General features: G+C 54.5%; 1 protein-coding gene across 1 annotated transcript; it reads right to left on the bottom strand.

Moving 5' to 3' along the window:
• Positions 1-11,593: 11,593 nt before the first annotated feature.
• Positions 11,594-18,145, bottom strand: IHH (Indian hedgehog signaling molecule). Its single transcript, XM_060015534.1, has 3 exons — positions 17,438-18,145; positions 14,746-15,007; positions 11,594-13,010 (listed from the first exon to the last, which is right to left on the bottom strand). The coding sequence occupies exons 1-3, from the start codon at positions 17,747-17,749 to the stop codon at positions 12,352-12,354; spliced, it is 1,233 nt and encodes a 410-aa protein (XP_059871517.1). The 5' UTR covers positions 17,750-18,145; the 3' UTR covers positions 11,594-12,351.
• Between the last annotated feature and the right edge of the window lie 534 nt (positions 18,146-18,679).

The raw sequence follows: 18,679 nt of genomic DNA, 5'->3' as shown, positions 1-18,679 counted from the left end.
TCTCTTTCAGATTTTTCATCATTAGTATATAGGAATGCAAGATATTTCTGTGCATTAATTTTGTATCCTGATACTTTACCAAATTCATTGTTTAGCTCTAGTAGTTTTCTGGTAGAGTCTTTAGGATTCTCTATGGATAGTATCATGTCATCTGCAAACAGTGACAGCTTTACTTCTTCTTTTCTGATTTGGATTCCTTTTGTTTCTTTTTCTTCTCTGATTGCCATGGCTGAAACTTCCAAAACTATGTTGAATAATAGTGGTGAGAGTGGGCAACCTTGTCTTGTTCTTGATCTTAGTGGAAATGGTTTCAGCTTTTCACCACTGAGAATGATGTTGGCTGTGGGTTTGTTAGTATGGCCTTTATTATGTTGAGGTAAGTTCCCTCTATGCCTACTTTCTGGAGGGTTTTTGTCATAAATGGGTGTTGAATTTTGTCAAAAGCTTTTTCTGCATCTATTGAGATGATCATATAGTTTTTCTCCTTCAATTGGTTAATATGGTGTATCACATTGATTGATTTGTGTATATTTTTTTTTTTTTTTTTTTTTTTTTTTTTTTTTGCGGTACGCGGGCCTCTCACTGTCGTGGCCTCTCCCGTTGCGGAGCACAGGCTCGGGACGCGCAGGCTCAGCGGCCATGGCTCACGGGCCCAGCCGCTCCGCGGCATGTGGGATCTTCCCGGACCAGGGCACGAACCCGCGTCCCCTGCATCGGCAGGCGGACTCTCAGCCACTGCGCCACCAGGGAAGCCCCTGATTTGTGTATATTGAAGAATTCTTGCATTCCTGGGATATACCCCACTTGATCATGGTGTATGATCCTTTTAATGTGCTGTTGGATTCTGTTTGCTAGTATTTTGTTGAGGATTTTTGCATCTATGTTCATCAGTGATATTGGCCTATAGTTTTCTTTATTTGTGACACTTTTGTCTGGTTTTGGTATCAGGGTGATGGTGGTCTCATAGAATGAGCTTGGGAGTGTTCCTCCCTCTGCTATATTTTGGAAGAGTTTGAGAAGGATAGGTGTTAACTCTTCTCTAAATGTTTGATAGAATTCACCTGTGAAGCCATCTGGTCCTGGGCTTTTGTTTGTTGGAAGATTTTTAATCACGGTCTCAATTTCAGTGCTTGTGATTGGTCTGTTTATATTTTCTATTTCTTCCTGGTTCAGTCTTGGAAGGTGGTGCTTTTCTAAGAATTTGTCCATTTCTTCCAGATTGTCCATTTTATTGCCATATAGTTGCTTGTAGTAATCTCTCATGATCCTTTGTATTTCTGCAATGTCAGTTGTTACTTCTTTTTCATTTCTAATTCTATTGATTTGAGTCTTCTCCCATTTTTTCTTGATGAGCCTGGCTAATGGTTTATCAATTTTTTTTATACTCTTAAAGAACCAGCTTTTAGTTTTATTGATCTTTGCTACTGTTTCCTTGATATTTTTTTCATTTATTTGTGATCTGATCTTTATGATTTCTTTCCTTCTGCTAACTTTGGGGGTTTTTTGTTCTTCTTTCTCTAATTGCTTTAGGTGTAAGGTTAGGTTGTTTATTTGAGATGTTTCTTGTTTCTTGAGGTAGGATTGTATAGCTATAAACTTCCCTCTTAGAACTGCTTTTGCTGCATCCCATAGGTTTTGGGTCGTTGTGTTTTCATTGTCAATTTTTTCTAGGTATTTTTTGATTTCCTCTTTGATCTCTTTGGTGATCTCTTGGTTATTGAGTAGTGTATTGTTTAGCCTCCATGTGTTTGTATTTTTTACAGATTTTTTCCTGTAATTGATATCTAGTCTCGTAGCGTTGTGGTCGGAAAAGATACTTGGTACGATTTCAATTTTCTTAAATTAACCATGGCTTGATTTGTGACCCAAGATATGATGACTCCTGGAGAATGTTCCATGAGCACTTGGGAAGAAAGTGTATTCTGTTGTTTTTGGATGGAATGTCTTATAAATATCAATTAAGTCCATCTTGTTTAATGTATCATTTAAAGCTTGTGTTTCCTTATTTATTTTCATTTTGGATGATCTGTCCATTGGTGGAAATGGGGTGTAAAGTCCCCTACTATGATTGTGTTACTGTCGTTTTCCCCTTTTATGGCTGTTAGCATTTGCCTTATGTATTGAGGTGCTCCTATGTTGGGTGCATAAATATTTACAATTGTTATATCTTCTTCTTGGATTGATCCCTTGATCATTATATAGTGTCCTCGGCTCTTGTAATAGTCTTTATTTTAAAGTCTGTTTTGTCTGACATGAGAATTGCTACTCCAGCTTTCTTTTGATTTCCATTTGCATGGAATATCTTTTTCTATCCCCTCACTTTCAGTCTGTATGTGTCCCTAGGTCTGAAGTGGGTCTCTTGCAGACAACATATATATGGGTTTTGTTTTTGTATCCATTCAGCCAGTCTATGTCTTTTGGTTGGAGCATTTAATCCATTTACATTTAAGGTAATTATCAATATGTATGTTCCTATTACCATTTTCTTTATTGTTTTGGGTTTGTTATTGTAGGTCTTTTCCTTCTCTTGTGTTTCTTGCCTAGAGAAGTTCCTTTAGCATTTGTTGTAAAGGTGGTTTGGTGGTGCTGAATTCTCTTAGCTTTTGCTTGTCTGTAAAGGTTTTAATTTCTCCATCAAACCTGAAAGAGATCCTTGCTGGGTAGAGTGATCTTGGTTGTAGGTGTTTCCCTTTCATCATTTTTTTTTTTTTTTTTTTTTTTTTTTGGTGGTACGCGGGCCTCTCCCGTTGCGGGACGCGCAGGCTCAGTGGCCATGGCTCACGGGCCCAGTCGCTCCGCGGCATGTGGGATCTTCCCGGACCGAGGCACGAACCCGTGTCTCCTGCATCGGCAGGCGGACTCTTAACCACTGCGCCATCAGGGAAGCCCCTTTTCATCATTTTTTAAAAATTTTATTTATTTTAGGCTGCGTTGGGTCTTCATTGCTGTGCTGTGCTTCCTCTAGTCGCGGTGAGCGGGGGCCACTCTTTGTTGTGGTGCGTGGGTTTCTCATTGCAGTGGCTCCTCTTGTTGTGGAGCATGGGCTCTAGGTGTGTGGGCTTCAGTAGTTGTGGCTCACAGGCTCTATAGCACAGGCTCAGTAGTTGTGGCACACGGGCTTAGTTGCTCGGCCTCATGTGGGATCTTCCTGGACCAGAGCTCGAACCCGTGTCCCCTGCATTTGCAGGCGGATTCTTAACCACTGTGCCACCAGGGAAGCCCTCCCTTTCATCACTTTAATTATGTTCTGCCACTTCCTTCTGGCTTGCAGAATTTCTGCTGAAAGATCAGCTGTTAACCTTATGGGGATTCCCTTGTATGTTATCTGTTGTTTTTCCCTTGCTGCTTTTAATATTTTTTCTTTGTGTTTAATTTTTGATAGTTTGATTAATATGTGTCTTGGCATGTTTCTCCTTGGATTTATCCTGTATGGGACTCTCTGCGCTTCCTGGACTTGATTAACTATTTCCTTTCCTATATTAGGGAAATTTTCAACTATGATCTCCTCAAATATTTTCTCAGTCCCTTTCTTTTTCTCTTCTTCTTCTGGGACCCCTATAATTCAAATGTTGGTGCATTTAATGTTGTCTCAGAGGTCTCTGAGACAGTCCTCAATTCTTTTCATTCTGTTTTCTTTATTCTGCTCTGAAGTAATTATTTCCACTATTTTATCTTCCAGGTCACTTATCCGTTCTTCTGCCTCAGTTATACTGCTATTGATTCCTTCTAGAGAATTTTAAATTTCATTTATTGTGTTTTTCATCCTTGTTTGTTTGCTCTTTAGTTCTTCTAAGTCCTTGTTAAACATTTCTTATATTTTCTCCATTCTATTTCCAAGATTTGGGGTCATCTTTATTATCATTACTCTGAATTCTTTTTCAGGTAGACTGCCTATTTCCTCTTCATTTGTTTGGTCTGGTGGGTTTTTACCTTGCTCCTTCACCTGCTGTGTGTTTCTCTGTCTTCTAATTTTGCTTAACTTACTGTGTTTGGGGTCTCCTTTTCGCAGGCTGTAGGTTCATATTTCCTGTTGTTTTTGGTATCTGCCCCCCAGTGGGTAAGGTTGGTTCAGTGGGCTGTGTAGGCTTCCTGGTGGAGGGGACTGGTGCCTGTTTTCTGGTGGATGAGGCTGGATCTTGTCTTTCTGGTGGGGAAGACCACATCCGGTGGTGTGTTTTGGGGTGTCTGTGACCGTATTATGATTTTAGGCAGCCTCTCTGCTAATGGGTGGGCTTGTATTCCTGTCTTGCTAGTTGTTTGGCATAGGGTATCCAGCACTGTAGCTGGCTGGTCATTGAGTGGAGCTTGGTCTTAGCATTGAGATGGAGATCTCTGGGAGAGCTTTCGCCGTTTGATATTACATGGAGCCGGGAGGTCTCTGGTGGACCAATGTCCTGAACTTGGCTCTCCCACCTCAGAGGCACAGGCCTGACACCCAGCTGGAGCATCAAGACACTTTTGGAAAGTCTGAGGTCTTCTGCCAGCATTCAGTAGGTGTTCTGTAGGAGTTGTTCCACACATAGATGTATTTCTGATATATTTGTGAGGAGGAAGGTGATCTCCACGTCTTACTCTTCCTCCATCTTGAAGGTCTCCTCTTTCTTTCTTTCTTTTTGGCCGCACCATGTGGCTTGTGAGATCTTAGTTCCCTGACCAGGGATCAAACCTGGGTCCTCAGCAGTGAAAGCGCAGAGTTCTAACCACTGGACTGCCAGGGAATTCCCCTGAGTTTTCTTAAGTTGGGCATTCAGAGGTGTGCGCAGAAGCCAGATGCAGACACGCCTGGAGTTTATGAGGGTAACAGGGTACTTCTCAGTTCATTTTCATGGACCTTTTGTTAAGGCCCGGCAGCTTTCGGCTTACAGGGGCACTCTGAGAAAACGTGGCCAGCAACTGTCTATGGGACTGTCCAGCCCCTTTCTCAGGTCTGGCCCCAAACTTTGAGCACTTTCTTCAACATATAACATTTGGGTTTTTTAAATCTCTAGTAGCATTCGTTTCTTGGCAATGTACAACTCCTTGCTACCCACTAGCCCAGATCCAGGAACTTCCTTCCTTCCAGAAGGCTCTTCACTACTCCAAGAGTTTGCTATCACCAGATATCCTGCTACCAGAGTAGATACCTAGCATTCTTTCAATCCAGTGTGGAGAGATGTGCTTTTCCAGCCCTCCCCTTTGTGTCTCTCTGCCCCGAGTCTATTCCAAGTCAGTGTGTCTTCTACACACTGCCCCTTTAGAAGATGAAGAAGCACCACACCTCCTCCAGCCTCATGCAAATTCCATTTTAAAACAGCTTTTGTGTAAAGGTATATTAAAGGCTTCTGGAGAGCCTCAGGAGATGTCTTCATCAAATCCCATTCCCTCTTTGCCCTTTGTTCTGGTTACCATGGCAGTGTAAGAAATAACCTCGAGATTTCAAACAACCATTTTATTTTACTTATGATCTTGTGGGTCAGGAATCAAGAAGGGCTTGACCAGGCAGTTCTTACTTGGACTGTGTCATACAGTTACAGTCAGATGTTGGCCAGGGCTGCAGCCTCCTGAAGGCTCCACTGGACTGGACCTCCAAGATGGTGCACTCACACAGCTGATGGTTGATGCTGGCTGTCGGCTGGAAGCTCAGTGAGGCTATGGCTGGGGACACCTATCTGTAAGGCCAACTGGCCCGAGGCAGGGGAACACAATCAGATTCACAGGTTGCATCAGACCGAAATTCTCTGGACCACCCAGTTCCAGAAACTGCCCTGGAGACATTCCGGACCACCCAGTTCCAGGAACTGACCCGGGGACTTTAAACCCAGCCCAGCCGTCCCGCCTTTCGAGGGGCGGGACTAACGGTCCCCCAGGATACCCGAAAAGACCAGCAAATAAGGAATACCCTGCGCCCTCCCAGATTCACCACACCCCTTTCCCTTCTTCCCCTATAAAATCTTGCCCAACCCTCGCCCGGGTGCGACTTCTCTGGCCCCTTTCTCTCGGACCAGTGAGCCTCACCCGGGAGCGGTCCCTAATAAAGCTCACTTGAAGCTTTCCTCTGTTTCCCGGTGCCGTTTGTTAAGATCCGACCTTACACTATCCATAACCTTTCCAGCTTAGCAAGCTCAGGGTAGAACCAGGCAGAAGCTACATGGCCTTTTCTGACTTAGTCTCAGGCCAGATTCAAGGGGAGAGCAGTGTCAAATAATTTATAGACATATTTTAACCATCGCCACTCCCATCAAAATGAGATCCTCTCACAGCATCGAGAACATCGTTTTTCCAGGACCACCTTCCTGGAAGGTTCTTAGCCACCCCAGCCCTATCAGATCTTTAGGTGGAGGCTGGGAGTGCATTCGTCCCATTCCTCATGAGTTCCCACCTTCCTCAGTTTGCTGCTGCAGGGGACCTGAGTTCTGGTCTGGACTCTGCTACTGTGTGACCTTGGGAAAGTGACTTCGCCTCTCTGGGCCTCAGTTTCTTCTCTGCAAAGTAGGAATTGAAAATAATCTCACTTCACAGGATGTTAGGATTTTAAAAGGATTTTATGTAAATAGCAGACCCAGCAATTGATGCTCCTGATTGTGGAAGAAATATCTGTGGACAAGTCATTTTCCCTCTTGGAGACTTAGTTTATTTACCTCTGAAATGGGGGGGCGGTAATTGCCTTATCCTGCTTCCCCATGCACATGAGAGGGGTCTTACACGGACTGCAGGGAGTGCCAGCCCAGAGACTGAGGCTCCCCAACCCCTACCTGGGTGGGAAGCCCCCTACGTCTATCCCTGTGCGTGCAAAGCAGCCTGGGTGTGGCTTGAGGCAGCACAGGCTTGCAAGGTGGGGCTGCTATCTGCCCTACCTGGTCTTATCAGATCCGGGCTGGCCACAGCTCGGCCAGTGGAACAAAGAGGCTTTGAGAACAAGGCTGGGGTGTGGGATGTGGGCCGAGCTCCGGAAGGCGCGCTCCACCCAGGGGACAGAGGGCATGGGTTGGGAGAGCGGCCACCGCCAACACCTGCCAGAAGTTTTCCTGCAGCAGGGACACCATCTGAGGTGGGGAGCAGGGCCTGTGCTCCCCACTGAGGGCCTCCGTTCCTTCTTTGGGGTGTTTCCTGCTCCAGCACTTCCCACCAGGCCCTCACCTCTGCCCCTTTTATGGGGTGAAGCGTTTCTCCTCCCCTACTTCCATTTCCCCTCCTGGCACCTTCGAGCCCCGGTTGCACTGGCTCCCAGTCGCACTGGCTCCTGGTCCTTGAGCATGGCCTACGTTCTCCTCCACGCATCCGCTCCCAAACATCTATCCACCTACCCTTGCCCAAGTCACGCATACCCAGCCCCAAACCACTTCCAGGCAGTGCCCAGACACTGTACATCCCATCCCCATCCCTCGTCATCTCTCCCCACTTCCTCCCGTGCGACACTGTAGGGAAATTCTCTCCAAATTTTCACCACCTGCAGAATCTGCCTGAGCCTGGCAGAGGCCCAGGCCCATCGGGGCCAGAGTTTAAGGTTGTACGAGTTATATACTGCACAAGGGCTCTAGGCTGGGCAGTCAAGGTTGGGGGGCCTGAAATCCAGACGTTTTGCATGCCCCACACGACCTCAGTGTGAGGCTTTCTCCTAAACAGACTTCCTGGCGCCAGGCCAGGAGAGTTGTCTTTTCTAGTTGCATCTCCTGAAGGGGCGTTTTACTAAGATTTTTAATGGAGGGTCACCTGTTTCCGGTTCCCATCCTGGGGCTGCAGGTGCTAACAGCAGGCCTGGCTGCCTAAAGGATTGTTGCGTTGGTTCAGCCCTTCCCCTTCCCTTCCCTTCTCACTGTCAGAAGCCACTCCACAGGCAGCCCCTTTGGGCGGGAGCTGGGGGAGAGGGGTGAGTGCGAGTCACAGGGCTTCGGTAGAGCCATGCCCAGCGGTGATGGGGTCTTTCCAAACGAGAGGGGAGGCTGCAAGGACAGCTTGGGGACGGGTACCTGAGGAGAGGCCTCGCACAGACTAGTTGGGAAGGCAGGTGCAGCGGTCCCCGTGCTGTGGGCAGTCTGCCCAGGCAGCTTTAGAGCCAGGAGGCTCCCCTACTTTGTCTCCTGGACTCCCACAAGCCAGGTCTCCCCAGGCACCTGACACTTCAGCATGGTCTTCTATTTTTTTTTTTAGTGTTTCTTTGGCTGCACTGGGTCTTAGTTGCGGCATGCGGGATCTTTTAGTTGTGGTATAGGGGATCTTTAGTTGTGGAGTGCGAAATCTTAGTTGGGCATGAGGGATCTATTTCCCTGACCAGGGATCAAACCCGGAACCCCTGCATTGGGAGCGTGGAGTCTTAGCCATTGGGCCACCAGGGAAGTCCCTCAGCATGGTCTTGCACCTTGCCTGGACTGAGATATCAGGGGCTACTCTGAATCTCCTCCCCGTGCCCTTCTGGGATGGGGGTAGGGGTGCAGGCAGAGAGAGCAGAGCCTGGAGGGTCCCTTGAACCCAGGTAGACCAGCCTTGGACAATGAAAAGAGAGGATATTTATATGGGCAAGAAATCCCTGGACATCTCCCTTGAAGGTGTGGACACTAAGGCCAGAGAAGGACCAAGGTCAAGGGCGTGGGGCAGCTGGATCTCATGTTTAAAAACCCAAAGTTGATGTGCGCCCCTTCCTTGCCCTCATTGCTCACCTGAACTGGCTTCAAGTCCTGGTCATTCTGCTGCCTAAATGTCACCTTCTTTCTGACCCCACAGTCACCTCTTCAGTCCAGGTCACCAACCTCTGCCCAGCAAATGAACTCCCTGCTTCCACAGCTGCCTCTCTGGTCTGTGCTCCACAGTGCAGCTGGGGGAGCTTTCTGAAACAATCTAGTTGCAAGCTTTTCCAGACTTCAAACCTCCTGGGTGCTCCCCAAGCCCCCGAGATAAAGTCCAAATTTGGGGAACACAAGGATCTGTGTTGTCTAACTCCAGCCAGCTCTCTACATCAGCTTCGCCATGCCCACCTGCGCCAGATGGCTTTGAGATGCGGACCTGATGCTGATTCTTCCACGCCTTTTTTTTTTTTTTTTTTTTTTTTTTGCGGTACGCGGGCCTCTCACTGTTGTGGCCTCTCCCTTTGCGGAGCACAGGCTCCGGACGCGCAGGCTCAGCGGCCATGGCCCACGGGCCCAGCTGCTCCGCGGCATGTGGGATCTTCCCAGACCGGGGCACGAACCCGTGTCCCCTGCATCGGCAGGCAGACTTTCAACCACTGCGCCTCCAGGGAAGCCCCTTCCAAGCCTTTGCATTTACCATGTCTTCAGCCTGGATCCCTTCCTTTACTTAGCTGCCATGCAAACTTCTCCTTGCTCTACTGCAGCACCCTCACCTCCAGGAAGTCTTCCTAGTTCCCAGGATCTCCATGGCACTCTCATAGCCGCTGTGAGGATGTCAGCCACAACACTTAACATATGGTGTGGACATTTGTCTCCCCATGTTGCTCCCTGCTACCCGGGAGTTCACTGAGTACAGGGACTGCCTCTTTCCCTCATTCTGACACAGTGCCTGGCACAAGGGTGTCCAGCAAACGATGACCAAACAATGACCATTGTGGATGCAGCTGCCTTGGGGGCTGAGCTTAGGCCTGAGAGGAAAGGCAGGCATGGGGCCAGTAGCTACCCGGGCCTGGGCAGTATGGTTGACCTTCCTCTGGGCCTCAGCATCGTACGAAGGATAAGCAAGCAGGGTTCTGGTGGGAGGGATTGAGGCCATCGCGCTGCAGAGGTGGAGGATGACTTTCCAGGCTGTCTCTCTTGTCCAGCTGGCACTGTCACTGCAGTTCTGGGCCACTATTCCCAGAAAAACTGCAGGGCCTCACCTCTACCCCAAGGTTGGTCTTTTGAGGGTCTGAATTCAAAGTGTTTTTCTGAATCTTTGCAGCCACCTCTGTCTGAAGAATAAATGTGTTTCGTGAGGAGACTCTTACAGAACAGAAAGGTCTACGGACACCAAATGGCTCTGTGTCTGCAAGACAAAGTATCCCCAGGCCCTGTAGGAGAGGCAGGTAGGCCCCCCATAGGGGAGAGTCTCGATCTCTCTACCCCGCACCACCCTCTCGCCCAACCATGCAAAATTTCTATAAAAGAACGAATGTGCAAATGAATGGACAAGAGCCTCCTGACCTTGACCTTTTGTTTCTCACTGCAAATGAGTTCATAGATGTTCTGGTCCCTATGAACCTGGTCCATGAGAGTCTGCCACAAGGTGATGAGTAGTACACTCTAGGTGGTCTGACGAAACAGATTTCCGGTCCTGAAATGCTAAGAGTGCCTTCTGGAAAGGACCCAAGTTCACCAAAGGAAAAGCCTTGTGGTAAGAACAGTGGACCTGCGGGCAAGATGCATGAGTTCAAATCCTGCTTCCGTCACTTGCTGCATAATCTTGGGCAAGTTACTTAACCTCCCCATACTTCTGTGTTCTCATCTGGAAAATGGTAAGATTACAGAATATACCACATAGGGTTGCTATGAAAATGAAGTGGGTGCTACATGTAAAGCACTTAGAACAATGCCTGGCAATGGTTAGTCTTCATTAGATGATAGCAGTTGTCATTCTAGTCTGTGGGGGCCTATTCCTCCCAGATGACACAGTCTCCAGGGCAATGAAGTTTTCTCTGGAGTTTTCCTTCATGGGGGGGGGGGATGGTAAGGTAAGAGTCTGGGCAGTCATGCTCCCCCACTTCCAACACAGGAGTCTCTGTCAGAGGATAGAACCTGGGCAGGGGTGTCCTTTAACAATTGGCCCTCCATGGTCAGGGGAGCTCTAATTTGTAGCATATGCCAATTTCTATGGTGTAAATGTGCCCACTATGCCCTATTTCAACTGGCTCACAATATTCCTGCAAATTTAACAACTGTATCAAAGGACCAGGGAGTCTCAGACGGTCTATAATGAGTACAGAAAAACCTGCCATCGGATACAGAAACCAAGAGAAAAGGAAGAAGGGGGTCATCTTGTCTTGGCAATAAACTGGCGTCCTTTAGACTAAGCAATGTTCCTCAAAGTGTGGTCCGTGGACTATCTGCCGTGTTTGGGGTATTTGTAAAAATAAGTTCCTGGGCCTCAATCTGGATCTATTAAAGCAGAATCCTGGAAGTGGGACCAGGAATCATTTTTAAACAAGCTGCCCAGATGATTCTGAGGTTTGAGAACTGCTGGGTTAGGGACCCCTGACTTACCCAAGAAGTCAGGATGGGCCACAAGGCAGGTGTGAATTCTATAGAATATTTTCATACCACAGTTCATTATCCACTGTGAAAAATCAGAAACCCAGGCCCTGAGAAAGACCAGAATAAGCAGGGAAAGCACCTTAAATCAGGTTCTAGATGAGGGAAATGACCATGGACTAGTTACATCAGTTCTTTGACTGGTCTAACTGTTTAGGGTAAGCTTTGGAGTCAGCATGGAAAGGCCTTGCCTGGCACAGAGCACAGCTCTCTGTTGAGACTTTGCAGACCTACTGGGTGAGAAAAGGGCCCACAGAGGGGGTGGGAGCTCTGGAAGTTTTGACCTTGGAGGAAGGTGAGCACAGCCCTGGACAGCCCCACCCATGGCTCCGGGCTCTCTGTGTATCGGCCCTACTCGGCATCCTGGACACTAGGGCTCTAACAACTTAAATAATTTTTATTACAAAAGGAAGAAAAGACCAAAACATCCCCAAAATTTTCCCATGGGCTTCCCCCTCGGTGCCAATAAATAAGGTGGGGGAGACTGACCGGAGGAGGGGTGGGGGGTCATGGTTCAGCAGAAGTGGGAATGCAGAGCCTGGGCAGGGGTGGGAAGGACATCCAGCCCCTCACCCAGTCCTGGCACTACGATCACATTGGCCGGAACACGGAACTCTGTACACTGATAGCGACAGTCTCTGGTTGTGTCCCGAGGAGCGTGGCCAGAGAGGAAGGTCATGCCTCAGGATGGCCAGGCTGGCTGCCCCACCCTGCAGCCTTCTGAGTTCTGGGCAGCATTGAGTCCAGCCGGCTCCCTGCTGGCTCCCAGGGAATCTAGCAGCATCAACTGAGGTGCAAGCCCACTTAAGAGGGGCCTAAGATGGATGGAATGAGCCCTCCCCATTGGGGGAGGCAAGTATGAAAAATCATAGTGAGAGCTGGCTGGGTTGGGACCCACTGGTCTCTAGGATAGAAAGAGAGGCCACCCCCCACTGCCAGCTCAGCTTGCAGCTTTGTCACTACACCAGGATGGGGGTGGAGGACGCTGGCATTGCCCAAGTCTCAGTGATGTACACCTGTGGTGGAGGAGATGGTAGAAACCAGTGTCCCCGCTCAGGCCCCTTCCAGGGCCAGCGCCCTCCTGGCAGGTAGGCCTTTGGACCCATTTGGGCAGTTCTGGGAGGGCAGTAGAGGGATCCTTTCAGCTCCCTGCCCCAGCCATGCCCAGTGAGTGGAAGCTGCCCTCTTCCAGCAAGAGACGTCCCAGGCGGTAGAGCAGCTGGGGGTACCAGTGCACACCCTCCCCTGGGGTCCAGCTGCCCCACGCCAAGCTGTGAAACAGTCGCAGGGGCCAAAAGGCCAACTGAGCCAGCTGGTGGTCAGCCACGGCCGCGAAGCAAGAGGCCACCACGTCCTCCACCACCAGTGTCCCATGCCTCGTTAATGGGGCGTAGGCCCCAAGGGCCACGTGTGTGGAGACGGCTGCCACTCGGGCAGGCTGCAGGCCTGGGACCCCCGCCACCAGCACATACTGGCCGGGCTGCACTTGGCTGGCAAACGTGGCCCGGAAGTGGGTGGCTGGCTCTGTGTGATTGTTGGCCGTGAAGAGCAGGTGGGCGGGTGTGAGTGCCAGTCGGCGCGGGGGGTCCTGGGTCTCGATGACCTGGAAGGCCCTCAGCCTGTCTGGCTCGCGATCGAGGAAAATGAGTACGTCGCTGAAGGTGGGGCTCCCATCCTCCCCCATGGCCAGCACTCGGTCTCCTGGCCTCACGGCTGACAAGGCCACACGTGCCCCACTCTCCAGGCGCACCTGGGCTCCAGCAGGGAAGCAGCCGCCTGTCTTGGCCGCGGCCGAGTGCTCTGTGGGAAGAAGGGACATGAAGGCATTACTGCTGTGGAGCTTGGATTCCCGGTCACAGCATCCCTCCCCAGTCCAGCCAGAGTTCCTCTTGATCCCAGGCTGCCCCCCATCGCCATATCCTGTCCCCTGCCCCCCACTTTCCATGCAGCTTTGAATCCACCCCAGCCCACAGTGTGACCTCCTGCCCTCCTCCCCAGCCTAATGCTTTGCCAATGAGAGGAGCACACTGAGGCTTCAAGACCCAGTGGGTGTGAGGGAAAGGGCCCTCCTGAAGCCCATGTGAAGCCCCCCCATCTGCTCCCAATCCTGACAAGGCTGTGAAGTAGTCAGAGAGGCCAGAGGTCAGCTGAGCCAAGCAGTGGTCAGCTGTGACTTGACACCCAGAAGCTGCAGCTTCGTCGAGAAGGCAAGTTGCTTAGCACCTCTGGCATCTGGGTGTCCCATTATTTCTCACCCATTGCTCAGATGCTTCCCAAAATTGCCCTCTCAGACTGACACCCCAAGTTCTGTGCCAGAACCGGCCCTTGGAGTCTATACTCCAAGGGAGAGGAGGACCAGTCAGTGGTGAGAATACAGACTCCTGGGGAAGCTCAGAGTGAATGGCCAGGCCAGGGTGTGGCTCAGTGGCAAGGGTGAAATCACCATCTTCAGTTCATGTGCTGGGTCCTTGTGCGGGGACGAGACACCATGGCATCAGTGGGTGGGATGCAGAATAGTGTTTGGGGGTTAGGAGTTATGAAGGCAAGTGGCCACCCTAGGAGCTGGCACCTGGCCGACGTTAGCAGGTGAAGGGTTGATGTGACTTGAAGCAGACACAGTTGGCAGGGAAGTGCTGAGGGGAAAGGTCAGGGTGGGGTCACCACTGTGAGCCCAGGTGGGATCAGGAATAGTAAAAGCCTGCCTGGTCTCAGTGTGCCAGGTCTGTGAGTGTGACAGCTGCATGGGGCCGGCATGGAGGGCTGAGCCTGCAGCGAGGGGGGACCACGCTGGCAGTCACACAGGAACCATTTGAAGCATCCATGACTGGGTTCAATGCAGGTGACAGGGACGCTGACAAGATTTGAGGGGGGGGGGACGAGGCCCCAGTGCCTGCCAATTCTGATCAACAAGGCGGCCGATCTGGGAAAATCCACTTTATTAAGTCCACTCTGTTTATTCTTGCCCTCATGGCTGGCTTTGCCCCCAAATGTCCAGCTTCAGGGCCCTGGAGGAGAGGCTGGGGACGCCTGCGCCCCCTGAGAGGGGCGTACACAGTGCCTTAAAGGGCCTGACCTGCAGCTGGGCCGTGGGTTCTGAACCTCTGGGCTCCTGGCTCCCGCTCAGGCACGCTGGTGTCTGGGCACACTCTGGCCCCTGGTCCCACCCCACCCCCTAGCGTTCTGCACCACACTGGGTGGGGAGGCCGTCTCTGTCAGCCTGGCTTCCTCCATCTGGCCAGCTTGCTCTGTCTTGCACCTCCTGCGGCAGGCTCTGGACTGTGGACCGCCAAGTCAGCACCCAGCGTCGCTGGGACAGGGCCCTGTCTCCCTAGGCTCCTGCCATGACACTATCAGGCACGGGTCGAGCAGGTGGTCAGGAGCAGCAGCGGGGAGCGCCGCAGACGTCCTCTTCCCCGGGGTCCCCGCCTCCATCCCTGGGAGGGTCTCTTCACCTTCTTGGCCCTGGCGGGCCCAGCGCCGCCTGTCCATGCCCTGCGGCCCCGGCCCCGGGCCCAGCCCCCCGGCAGCGGCTCACCGGACTTGACGGAGCAATGCACGTGCGCCTTGGACTCGTAATACACCCAGTCGAAGCCAGCCTCCACTGCCAAGCGCGCCAGCAGTCCGTACTTATTGCGGTCGCGGTCCGACGTGGTGATGTCCACCGCGCGGCCTTCGTAATGCAGAGACTCCTCCGAGTGGTGACCATCTTCATCCCAGCCCTCGGTCACCCGCAGCTTCACCCCGGGCCACTGGTTCATCACCGAGATGGCCAGCGAGTTCAGGCGGTCCTTGCAGCGCTGCGAGAGGAAAGGAAGCCGAGTTAGGGGGAGGAGCTGGCCCGCAGGCAGGTTACGGCGCAGCCTCGTCCCTCACTCTCCCACTGCACTCGCTGGACTCGGGAAACGGGGGAGGGTGCTCTATCCCTCTCTCCTAGGAACAGAGAGTCCTAAAGTGCTCCTTCCCTTCTAGCATCAGCTGCCCCAGGGACCTGGCCCGCGCGGTGGCGCCACGAATCTGGAGGGCGCGTCGATTCGCTCACCCTTGGGAGCTTTTCTCTAAGCTCTCTCTCTCCTGCTGGGATTACTGATCCCTCCACAGACAGGTCTCCACCTTTTAAGCGCCGGGTCCCTCGGTCTCACCGCGGGACCAGGGACCAGGGACCGCCTGCTGCCTGGAGAATAAAGGTGGTAGCAGAGCTGACTGCCGGCCGCCGGCCTGCTAGGCGTGCAAGCCTCGAGGAGCCCAGTAGGTGTCACCGTAGCCCCAGGGCTGAGGCCCCCGAAGCGGCCAGGGCGCAGCAGGCGCGGCAGGTGCGAAGCGCCTCAGCAGCCTGGGGGTGTGTTGGAGGGGAATCCCAAGCCTGCCTGGATCCCTCGGCGCCACAGAGCATTCCTGCTGGGACCCTCACGATCCAAAACCGGCCCGCACCCGCTCAGGGGAGGCGGCAGCCCGGGAGCCAGAAGCTGGTGTAAAGGCCAGCGCCTGGCCTGCCCAGATGGAGGACCATGCGGATGGTCTCCCGCTGCAAGGGGTGCGCTCCGGGTTGATAAACCCAGGCAACGTTCTCCCTGAGTCGAGAGCCCTCAGCACCTCTGCGCCGCCCCTGTCTGGGAAGGGACCCGAGAAACTGAGCGTGTGATCTCAGGGAGCCGGCTTCATGCTCCGCCTCCCATGGAGTGGGAGTCGAGCTGTGCCCTGGGGGAAGGACCGCAGAGATCATCGTCTGTGCTGGCTCCCTTCGTGCCTGGAGCCCAAGGGACCCCGCAGTTGACTGGGGGGTGGGGACTGGGGGAGAGGGGCCTTTCCACAGTCCTTCACTTTGAGGTGCCAGGCGCTCCCAAGTGTAGGCAGCCCATGTTTCGAACTACCCCCGCCCCTCAGAGCCCGGGCCCCACAGACCCTTGGACTCGGTCTCCCAGGAGCCAACAGCGGCTAAAACCCAAGGCCCTGTCGGTCCTCCCAAGATGCGTCCCAGGATGCAATCTAGCTGGGGGTGCTCACGGCCCGGGGAGGGAGCTCCGTGTGTTCCTTGCCGCCAGGCTTCTAGCCACCCACCTATGTCCGCTCCGCGGCCCCTGCTCCCCGCCCCTCTATCCCCCACCACCCCTCCCCTCCTCGGGTCCAGAGCCCGGGCACGCGCTGTCAATGATTGCCCAGCCCGTGGCCCGGATCCTTATCTGCATTCCTCGGCGCCCGGCCCGGCCCGGCCACCAGCCAACCTTCGCCCCGACACCCGCCGGCCAGACCCGGCGCCAGAGCGCATGCTGAGGGCCGTGGTCTAGCTGCCGTTCCCAGAGCACCTAGAAAGCAGGCCGCCTGCCTGCGGTGGAAGCCCCGGGAGACCACTAAGGAAGGGGACGGAGATGTCTTCCCTTGCGAACCCGGCAGCAGGGAAGAAAGTTTGCTCTCCACCCCCCCACCCCCACCCCTTCCCGAGGCGCTTGGGTTGAGTGCTGGTCCTGTTCCGAGCACGCAGAGACTAAAGTTAGCCCTGCTGTGGGGCTGTCCGGCATCCCAGCCCCTCTCTTTCAATCCATCCCCGCCATAAAATCCAGGGACCCCCCGCTCCCCCCCCCCGAAGTTAGGTCTCAGAGCCCGGAGGCCTGGCACCTCACCCTTCAACTGCAGCTGCGCCGCTCAGCTCTCGGGACAGACACGTGGGCTTGCCCTTCAAGTTCCCTTCCCCACCTCCACCTCCTGGCTCTAATATTCCCCGCTGTTCCTTAAACCCAGACCCCGCCGGGGCGCTGCTCCAGGAGGGGGCAGCGCTGAGAACCGAGAGCGCACGGGAAGGAAAGGCCAGTGGGGCCCTCCGCGCCCGGAGCTTCTTCGCCTCAGGGGTGCCAAATCGCCTCGAAATGAAAGGGGCGCAGCCGTGCGGAAGATTAGGCCGGGAGGGACTGGTGCATCCCGGAGGCGCAGGAGGCAGTCAGGTAGAGGTACCTCCAGGTGCCGCATCTGACCTGAGCTGCCAGCACTCCAGGGCAGAGGGGCCACGGCCAACCGGCTGGGCTGTGGCTCTTGGCAGCGGGGAGCTCTTCTCACAGCCTCCGGCGGGCTCGGGGAATGCTAACACTCCGCCGGGACCCCGGCCGGCCCATCTCGGCGAGAAGGGCAGGTGCCAGGGGGCGTGCCAGCCAGTCAAGGAAAGGTGCCAGGGGGCGGGTAGGGCCGGGCAGGTGGCGGTGCTTCGGCGGCGGCGCCCAGCGAGGGCGTTTCGCGCTCACCTGGGTCATGAGGCGGTCGGCGCCTGTGTTCTCCTCGTCCTTGAAGATGATGTCGGGATTGTAGTTGGGGGTGAGCTCCTTGAAGCGCTCCGAGCTGCGCGCGATCTTGCCTTCGTAACGCCCGCTGGCGCCCAGGGTCTTCTCGGGCACGTTGGGGCTGAACTGCTTATACGCGAGCGGCACGAGCTTGCGCGGCGGCCGACGGCGGCTGCCTACCACCCGGCCCGGCCCGCAGCCCCGCGCCGCCGGCACCAGCAGCAGCAGCAGGAGCAGGCAGAACCACAGTCGGGGCCGGAGCCGGGCGGGAGACATGGCCGGGGAGCCCGGGAGACCGGCGGGAGAGGACGCCTGGTGGGCTGATGGGTGGGCGAGTCGACGGGAGCGCTGCGGGGGCTCAGGCGTCCGGGTGGCTCCGGGGGGCTCCAGGTGGGGGCGCCATGGGCTGCGCGGCGCGGCGCAGGGCCGGCGGGACTCAGGTGCAGGGCGGGGGCCCGGGGCCCTGGCTGGTGGCGGCGCTCTGTCCCCCTCGGCGCCTCGACTCTGAGCTGCCCGGCTCGCCGGCCGCCAATAAATAGGCCGGCCCGTTTGTTTTGGCAACGCGGCGACGGCGGGGGGCGGCGGGCGGCGGGGCTGCGGGCCGCCGGTCTGGGCTGGGCTGTCCGGGACGGCGGGCTGGCGGGCCCCGCGGTTAGCACCCCGGCCCGGCGGTCAGGCGGCTGGGGCGGAGCGGGAGCTGCTGCCGTCTGCGGCGCAGCCCGGGGCCGAGTGAGAGGGGAAATGGAAGAGATCCGGGCTCGGGCCCCGCGCAGACCGCACCCTACCCATGTCCCTGCCTCCTGTGCGCTCGACAGCAAACCTGCGGCAAGGGCAGCACAGCCTCCTCCCCCTCGGGCGGGCGGCCGCGGCACTAGCCAGCCCTCGTCCCGCTCGCTCCTCCGCCGTGCGTCCGCCCGCCCGCTGCCCTTGGCGCCCCCTGCACTGCCTGAGTCTGCCCTCCCCGCCCGGACGCGCCCCACCCCGCCTTGGCCTCGCCTCTGGGCTCCCCGCGGCTCCGGGGTGCCCCGCCAGGAGCTGCCACCCCCACAGAGACCGCAACCCACGGCGCGGCCGGACGCGAGGGGCGGGGGGCAGTGGCCGGACCGCATAGCCGCCTACGGTGTCCCTTGCGGGGAAGTAAACCCAAAAGGCAGGAGGCCGCTCATAACCTGGTGCCCCACCCTGGCCCAGGAGGCGCGCCCTGTC

The sequence above is a fragment of the Delphinus delphis genome, chromosome 7, assembly GCF_949987515.2.
Source record: "Delphinus delphis chromosome 7, mDelDel1.2, whole genome shotgun sequence".
In the NCBI taxonomy this organism is placed as follows: domain Eukaryota; kingdom Metazoa; phylum Chordata; class Mammalia; order Artiodactyla; family Delphinidae; genus Delphinus; species Delphinus delphis.
Note: the sequence above shows the minus strand (reverse complement) of the source record. Positions and strands in the feature narration are given on the sequence as shown.